At 46.5% G+C, this 9,283-nt stretch overlaps 1 protein-coding gene across 1 annotated transcript; it reads right to left on the bottom strand.

Moving 5' to 3' along the window:
• Nucleotides 1-5,937: 5,937 nt before the first annotated feature.
• On the bottom strand, nt 5,938-7,105 carry FGFBP3 (fibroblast growth factor binding protein 3). Its single transcript, XM_090057915.1, has 2 exons — nt 6,915-7,105; nt 5,938-6,727 (listed from the first exon to the last, which is right to left on the bottom strand). Exon 2 carries the CDS (start codon nt 6,662-6,664, stop codon nt 6,011-6,013), a length of 654 nt encoding a protein of 217 aa, XP_089914041.1. The 5' UTR covers nt 6,665-6,727; nt 6,915-7,105; the 3' UTR covers nt 5,938-6,010.
• Nucleotides 7,106-9,283: the final 2,178 nt, after the last annotated feature.

Here is a 9,283-nt window from a genome sequence, read left to right on the forward strand (position 1 = left end):
CCACCCATCCCAGCTCCCAGCCCTTTAAAAAAAAAGCCCACACTCACCAGCTGCTGCAGTGGCCTTGGGGCTTCTGGGGGCTCATGGCAGAGCCCACCCCCCCCCATGCAGTGCAGGGCAGTGGGGGGCAGCAGGCTTTTTTTTCTTTCTTTTTTTTTTTTTAAAGAGCCGGGAGCTGGGGCAGGCGGGACAGCAATGGGGGGCCTGGGAGAGCAGGTGGGGGTCAGGGGGCTCGTGACAGAGCCCTCCCACATGGCATGGGGCAGTAGGGGGCAGCAGGGATTGCCTCCTGCCTGACAGCAGCAAATCAGGGTTGTTTTTTTTCAAAGAACCAGGAGCAGCAGCTATTGCCGGGGCTGGGAGACCGGGCAAGGGACGGGGCCTATGTAATTCAGAGATTTGGCTGATTTGGCAGGAGTCGAATCTCCAAATTGGATTCAGCCAAATAGATTCAGAACAATGATTTGAATTACTGAATCGAATCACTGTCCTCTGAAATGGCTGAACCTGAATCTGGAGCAAATCTATCCGCTTCACACAGGCTGAATTGATTGTGGATATCCTTCAGCATGAGCCCAGAGTGACCATCAAACACACTCTTCTGGCTCTATACTGAGGTACCTTACCTGCTTTCCCACTGCATCCCTTACTGTAGTGTAGACCTAACCTAAATCCCTTATGGTCCTGTTTTGATGGCTCCCTCTGCCATGTTTCTTGATTATTTTTTGACCATTTCACCTTCAAACACTGTTTATATCTTAGAGGCTGATGGAAGCATGATTAAATTAACAGGGATGGAATTAAGAGACATGGAATTCTTGGATATTTCCCTAGCATTAGTAAAATAAGGATAGTGCTAATCTACTTTATAAGGGTATTGTGTGGCTTGATTTGTTTATGCTTGTTAATGCTTTGAGATCTTGAATGGAACATGACTGGGGTGGAAGGGAAGATGACTAGTATTTCTCACTAACATTTTCCTCTTACAAGTGCTGAAAATCTAAAAACTGGGGAATACCTTGCATTTAATCTTTTTCAGAATTCCATAAAGATATTTCACACTTAGCCATATAGTATCTTTTAATCTTAGTATTTCAGTCCTTTACAATGATTAACTGAGCTTTGCAGGTCAATAATCTCTGTGTCTGAGCTTCTCTATCTGTAAAATAAACTTACAATGGTTAAATGTCTTGCCAAGCAGTTTACGTTGGCATAGTTGGGAAGAGAACATAGCTTTTCAGTTCCCACTCCACAGTTTTAACCATTGGAAAATGCTCCTGGTACTTGACAGCTTGTTGGCCATGAGTAAGTAACATGCAGGAAGTAAATTACAGGAGCTGAAGTTCTTCCCATGGGTACGAAGATATCTTGAATTTTCAGAAGCATTTGAACTTTTCAGGGTCTGTTCCGTACATTTCTGTTCAGAGTCTTTTATTCTTAGACAAAAGAAATGTTAAAATCCTGCAAAAGCCTTCTCATGTTCTCATCTAGAGTGATTTACACACTTTCATTTCTGGAAAATTTTCAAAGTTCATTGTGTGCAGATGTAAATCAGCTCTCAGAGCCAAAATGCTTCTTTTTCAAGCTGACTCTGCCTCCTTTTTTGGCTTGAAAAATCTGAACTGTTCGATTTGGAAGATAAAAATGTGGGCAAATAAGAAAATGTTAATTAGGTGGAAATGTAATAAGATTAAATCTACACATTTTGTTCTATAATGTTTTCAGCATATAATGCCATATTTGTCACATAGGTCAACTTGAGAGGTGACTGCATTGAGGAATATACTCAACAAAATACCAAGAAACCCAAACCCCACACTGTTGTAACAGTCAAGATCTGACCATTCTGCTGAACCTCCCATGTTGGGATCCACAGGCGGCTCCTGAGGAGCGTTCTAAACCAACAAACACTTGATGTTTTTAGCTTATTTAATCTAATTCCCAGTAGGGGCTTCAGAGCAACAACCTTACACTTGCCTTAGCATCCAAAGACCAAATCTGGGCTTAAATTACCAGTGAGCAAGTTGGAGATCTACACAATTTAGAGCACTGCTTGCCAGTAACACTTTACCTTTGTGTTGCTCAGCTGTATTTGATGGTGCATTCTAACTTCTTACTTACTCGAGATGCTGTTACAGGAAACACTAAAACAAGGACACCTTAAAAATACCAAAATTATTCCAGTATAAGAATTTCCAGTGTGCTGGATAAAGCCAATAGCCCATGCAATCCAGTATACAGACTGACATTGGCTAGGACTGGAGGCTTTGGAAGAAAGTCCATGCCACAAGCTTCTTCCTAAGCCCTGTCTGATAGTCATTGGTTATGTCCTGAATGATGAAGATTTAAAGCCAGTTAAATTAAATGACCCTATTTACAGTGACTGAAAATGTCTTAATTTGTATAAATGACTAACCCCTTTTTGAAAGCCTCTACACGTTGGGCATGATACTGTTGAGTTCCATGGGTCATTTTCTTGAATACTTCCTTTTATCAGTTTTAAATGTGTTGCTTTCAAAGAAGAATATTGAGCAACTTTACTTAGCTTTACATTCTCTGTTCCATGCTTTATTTTTATCTCTGAACTCCATATTGATAGTTTAGCCCTAATGTGGAAAATTCAATTTTTACCGCCTCTTTAAAATGAAGTTTTTCTATGGATTTAACTGTTCTTGTCAACTATCTCTGAATCAGTCTCTCTTACTTCTAGTATATTTCTTTGAGATTTAATAGACCTACACTACTCATGGTATTCTAGGTGGTTTATGTAATGGTATTATAATATTTTCACTAATGTATATTGTATTCTTTATGCATGCTAATATTTGCTTTTATGATCATTATTGCACAATGAGCATAAGCTTTAGCTGAGGTCTGTACAATAATGCCCTGTACTAATAGATGAAATTATTATTTTGGGACTGCCTGTTTACTTATCTCTGTTAAGACCTTACAGTTTTTCAAATCTCTGTTAAGACCTTCTTCCTCACAGTTTTTAACCTCAGCTAGCTTAAATAATTCTCCATCATCTACAGATTTAGTTGCACCCCTGTTCTAGATTATTGGTCAATACATATTTCAAAATACACTTTTGTTTCTTCCATAATCATGGATTATATGGTTCCTAACCAGATTACCATTTTCCCTCTTTATGCCGGTTCTGTATGTGTGAATTCACTCTTATGTGATGACCCTTTTTATACCAAAAATTTGTTATATGCGAGGTAAATTCACTCTGATGTGGTGAAAGCCTGCAGTCATGTTGATAGGAATCAGTTGATATTTGACTTCAGTAGAAGCTAGTTTTTCAAGCAGAAATATTAGTTACTTTGAATCATGCTGTCAATCCTTGCTTCATGTTCTGAACCATTTTATTTGCAATTCCCCTCTGAGTACATATGGCATGGTTTACGGTTTAGCTCCTACAAGCCAGGAAGGTGAGAGGTTTCACAAGGTCACTTGTAGTACACTTTGGATAGTAGTAGCTACTATTTTAGCTAGCCCATGTGTCTGTGGAACAAATTTATTAAAATAACCCACACTTTCAATGGTGTTTAGTTCTGTCTGAAGTATAGCCTATTTTGATACATTTTGCTTCCCATTGGAGTATTGTTGTATGGGAGCAGGAGACATTTTACACTTATTTAAAGAGGGAACCAATGCCTTTTAGCTTGGCAACTATATTCACCGTGGACATCAGCACATTAAGAGGACAACACGCTCATATTATCTATGAGCTGTCTGCATCCTAGAACTGGAAGTGTCTTCCAATGCTGACACCTATTGGAAATACTTTCCTTTACACATTACTCAGCCATTAAGAGGCATGTGATTGTTGTTGTTGTTAAGAGCTATATGCCTAAGCTCTGAATACTGATTCTAGAGATATCTACAATTTTATATGAAAAAATGGCAGTCTTTTTATAACTACCAGCGCTGATTTCCTATATAGCAGCTGTCATTTATAACAGCCATTCTTTGTGTCAAACATTTAGGGTTCTGTTTCAATGAGAATTGAAAATTTTCTGGAAAAACTTAAAAAAATAAAACCATAAATGCCCAGCTTTTGAACATTAAGCAATAGTTTCTTCCTTTGTGGACCTCTGCCTAGCAAAACTATATTTCAGCACAGAGGGTGGTATTGTATTGCCAGTGACATTTCAGAAATTGCTATTATTTGAAAACCAGAGGAGATGCTGTCAATTAAGTTGATGATGCAAGACAAACACTGGGTGGGAGACAATACCAGCAGAAAATGCCAGCTCTAAGTATTCACTCATTCTTTGACTATGGAAAAACAAAAGAGCAATTCTTCTGTTGCAAAGAACTTAGACCGGGGATCAGAATGTTTTACCCAGTGGATTCCTACTTGAAATCTCTGGGTTTACCACGTGAATTGTGTCGGTGTTAACAGACCTAGCAGTGCTGTATTGCATGGCCCTCCATTGCACCTTTAAGAGGATGTTATGGCATCACAGTTGAGTTTCACTGATCTCGACCATTTATTTATTTGCCTTTCCTTTCTTTGCCCTCTCTGGACTCAAAGGAAATTAGGGTCTAGCCTCAGAACTCTGGGGATGTGCACAGCGCCATCCTCCCAGATATGACGACTGAGGACCAGGGTTCAAGTCTATGATCATGAGTTCCTAAATGGAGTCCTGAAGATGTCCATTGACACCCTCATTTAAACCTGCCCACACAAATTACCTGGGTTTTAATGGTTGGGCTTAAGTTCCAATATATGTCTTCTGACAAAAAAATGTTCCCAATTGAAAAGATGGGATAATGTAAGAGCATTTCCCCTCACCCCCAAATGTAAGTGTTCCTTTCTACTGATAGTTGTGAAATCCTTATTTAAACAGAACTCCCATTAATGTAAAAAATTAAAGCTACAAACTGAGTTTTTAAGCTCTGGTTGCTTTAAAGAATCTTTTGAGAACTGTTTTTGCAGCTGTGAGAAGCAAAAGGTCCATACCTGCCTACCACTGCCTGAAGGCAAAGAGATTTTTTCCCATTGCCTTAATGGGACAGGATCAGGCCTAAATTATTCCCCTCCCACCCCCAAATATATAGGTGACTGGTAGGGGGTGCACACGGGTGTACATGTCCCCCCGATGGGGCCGGTGCCCCCCCCAACGGCTGACACTGATGCTGTCGGTAGGGCTGGCGCCCCCCCCAGGGCCACTGAAGTTGGCAGCTTCTACTGGTGCCCCCCCACCCCAGATTCGCTTCTCCTGGTTTCCACTGACCTTTCTGGGAGGGCTGGAAGAGCAGGGAGCGTGATGGTGAAGGGTTTCTAGGATTAAGCTTTATAATGTGTGCGGCTGCCAATGATCTGAATGGGAATAGAGGGCACAGCAGGAAACACGGGTTCAGAACTGAATGAGAAAGGCTCCAAGCATGAAAATGGAGGTGGGGGGAAATGATCAAGATGTAGACACTGATTCCCCCCTTCTTCTATGTGGTGATGGGGCTGAGGAAACACCCTCCTGGGCAAGGGCTGGCAGCAGCTGAGGAAGATGTGAGGGGAGTGGGGAGCCAGGCTGGCCCAGCCTGGGAGCTGTAGCCATGCCAAGGCCTATTTGATGAGCAAAAACTCATGGGCATGTGCCCCCTTAGTGGGGACCTTCAAAAGGAGACTGGACGCACACCGTGCTGGGGTTACTTGACCCCAGCTCTAACCTGCCCAGAGCAGGGGGCTGGACCCAATGACCTCCCCAGGTCCCATCCAGCCCTACGCTTCCTTGAACCTGCGCGCCAACTGCATCCTTGAGATGGCTCATAACAGCAGGGACGGGGGTTGACCGCAATCACCTCAAGGTGGGGCCCCGAGAGGAGCCGGTGCCCATTCCCCTCCACCAGCGACGCTGCCCCACGAGCCGGCCGACGAGGGGCCCGGGCTCCCCGCCCAGCGACCACGGACACGGGTGAGGGCAGAGCGGCATCTTTATTCCCACGCGGCGGGAAGCGCTTTACAAGCCGGGGAGCCCGCGCGGTGCCGCCGCCCGGCTCAGCCGTGCCAGAAGTTGACGAGGAAGGAGCAGAGCGAGTGCCAGTTCTCGGCGCAGTAGGTGGCGGCCAGGTCCTCGCTGAGGCCCGTGGGCGGCTCGGAGCCGTCGGCAGCCGCGCTGGGCCGCTGCCCGCCGGGCGCTGCGGTGGCGCCGGGCCGCGCTTTCCTCTTGCCCGCTCGGCCGCGCTTCTCCGGGGGCTCCTTGGCGCGGGGCTGGCCCGGGGCGGGCGCCGCCGCGCTGGGGTCGGGCCCGGGGTCGGGGGGCAGCAGGTGCAGCTGCGCCTCGTGCGGGCCCTGCTTGGCGGCGCAGAGGCGGGCGCGCAGCGGGCTGCGGTCCTGGCACGGGTGGCGCTTGCGGCGCAGCTTGCCCAGGATCTGCTTCCAGTACTGACGGCCCTTGGCGGCGTAGGCGGCGCAGCGCTCGGGCTGCCCGCGGTAGGCGCACTGCTGCGCGGGCCCCGCCGCCGCCGCCTGGCAGCTCAGCCGCAGCTCGGTGGCGCCGGGCGCGGGCAGGAGGCGCCAGCTGCACAGGTGCTGCTCCCGCGTGGAGAACTGCCCCGAGCGCGCCCAGCCCGCCGCCGCCTCGCCCGCCCCGCCCGCCGCCGCGCCCAGCGCGCCCAGCACCGCCAGCGCCAGCGCCACGGGCAGCCTCATCTCCGCTGCCGCCCGCCGCCGCCTCTGCTCATGCAGCTGCCTCCGTGCATCCGCCGCGGGCACCTGCGGGGACAGACGGGCACACGCGCGCTGAGCCCCCTCCCGCGCCCTTCCCGGCCCAGCCCGCGGCGCTGCAGCCAGGGGCGACGCCTCGGAAGCGCGGCGGCGCGGGGCAGGCAGAGGGGCCAGCCTCGTTTTCCCCAGCGCCACCTGCTTCCCTTCGCTTTCCTGCCCCGCCGATGACACTTACCGCGCCCCGCGAGACGTGGAGGTGGAGGGGGAGGTGGCGCCGGCTAGCAGGAGCGCGGGCCAGCCTGCATGGGGGATTGTCCCCGTTAGCGGGCTGCGGGGAGCACGAATGTGTTATCAATAGCACAGGAGGGGCTACCCCGGGCTATGCCCCTCCCCAGCCTGATGAATGCGAGCACGCACAGCCCCGTCCCCTGGGAGAGGGAGCGCGCAGACCGCCAAGCAGCTCTTCTGTGCCAGACCTGACACCCTGCCCTTCAGCTAGCAGCGCCTGCTGCCCTCCCCTGTATGACAGCCTCCGGGCAGTCTCTCACTTGGGATGGTAGGGTGCAATTGATTCTCACGTTAACCTATGTAAGGAAACTAGACGCCGGTAATACAAAACAAAACAAAACACAAAACAGAATTTCACTTCTCTTCTCTTAGACGTTTATTCTGGAATAATTCCTGGTGTGGGGGTTTTATTCCAGAGCAAGACTTTGGTGTATAAAAATGAACTAAACTAACACCGGGAAATGGCACTCTTAGTCTAGCACAACAGTGTCAGCCTCGGGGCTTAGTCTCCAGTACCTAGTCTGGCACATTTCAAACTTTCAGGTGAGATTCGAACTAAAGTTAGAAATTGATTGTTGTCAGTGGCTGGTGTCAATGGCTCCCTAGGCCTCCATTTTCATTCAGTGCTGCTTTACTGCTGCAGGCTAGACTTCACCTGTGTAAATCCAATGTCCACTGAGGAACTGTGGAGCGATTGGGACTCTGTAATATCTACACCTAACCTGGACCAGAGCACAGAATGGCCCTGTAGCTGCCACTGCAGTTTGAGACAGCACAGCAACAGCTGAGATTGCATTTTCTTCGGAAAACTTGATAAGGAGTTACGGCCAGGTAATCTACATAAATTTAAATTTCCTGCCCACTTATCCGTTCCCTCCTGCTGCAAACTGTCTTCTTTGTATCTAGCTCCAGTAAGGGACCCCCTACAGTGATGGACTGGTGCTGTGGGTGACCACCCCCATCACAGTCCTATCATTGAGCTTATTGTCTTCCTTGAAGGAACTCGCTCACTATAACCTTGTGGGCATCTCTCTTTTGTGGACACTCATTTATTGAATTTCACCAAAAGTGACTTTTTGTAAGAGTTTATGAACTGGGACCAAATGTAAAATGCCTAGCATATGTGAAACCATGGTAGAAACAGGTCACAGCCTGACTCTATAAAGTAAATCAATCCCCAATAAAATACCTTTAAAAAAATCATGCTCCCAGAGATCATAGCAGCTTCATAACTGCCAATCTTCTTCAAAAGCCTGAAAACTTCTAGCATGTATCAACAATAACTTCTTTATCTCCTACAATTTAGATATTTTTGAATGATCATGTATTTAATTGCAATGTTCCTTCCTCAAAGTGTTTAATATCTTAGCAGTGTGTCCCTTTATTCATTTTGGCTATTTCTTTTGATCCTGCTTATGCTTAGTATTTTGTTATTGTTGTTGTTAGTGTGACTGAAGCACTTGGGAATTCCAGTGGGGAGTCAAGAGCCCATTGTACGTAGTGCTATAAAAGCACAGAAAAATGCTAGGCTGCATCCCTTATTCTCTGTTCTTTCAGCCACAACTTTCTCATGCACTAGTGGTAGAAACTCCAGAATAGTTAGCAAGAGCTGTGATAACTGAAAATGAAACTAATGGGCCTGATCCTGTTCTTGCTGTACACCCAAACTTCTAGCTAAGTCTCATCTCCTACAATAAGAATTTCAGATATGAAAGAAATGCAATTAACTGAAGTTGCAAAAAAATCAATCACTAAAAGCCACAGTAAAAAAATTTTCATTGCAAGACTGAGGTGCCTCAAAATTTATCCCTAGTGCTGAAAGCTTGGCAGTTCTGTGCCATCAAAGACAAATATCAATAATTATGAGAAAAATAGGAAATGAGATCTGTACAGTTAATTAGCTGGAGAGCAACTGCTGTGCCATGGTATGAAGCCAGATGTTTTATCCATTTGTTACATTTGTTATTGTGTTATTAGGTTGTGCATACTAATAGTAGGTAGTGGCTCCAGACTGAGAGAACCTAAGCCAGTGAGATCACTAATACTTTCAGATACCTTCAGTTTCAATCTTCAGTGGTCGCAAAACTACATGGTTGCTTGTTCCTGGTTAGAGGGTGCTGGCCTCTTTTCAGGAGTATTAGGGTCCTTGTGGTCCTAGTCCTGTCAACACGCTTAAGAGCTCAGGGAAGTATATATTGTCCTGTGCTGCTCAGGAAACATCTGGATGCTGGAATTTTATTTTATTTTTTGCAATATTTTTAATTGGACTAACTGTAGAATTGGAAGATATGTTAGACAAAGCTGTATCTACTTCTT

The sequence above is a fragment of the Crocodylus siamensis genome, chromosome 7 (genome assembly GCF_052110815.1).
Source record: "Crocodylus siamensis isolate JL-2025a chromosome 7, ASM5211081v1, whole genome shotgun sequence".
Taxonomy (NCBI): domain Eukaryota; kingdom Metazoa; phylum Chordata; order Crocodylia; family Crocodylidae; genus Crocodylus; species Crocodylus siamensis.

Bases quoted from the DNA above. Each gene is read 5' to 3' on its own strand.
- FGFBP3 (XM_090057915.1), bottom strand. From the start codon at position 6,664: ATGAGGCTGCCCGTGGCGCTGGCGCTGGCGGTGCTGGGCGCGCTGGGC.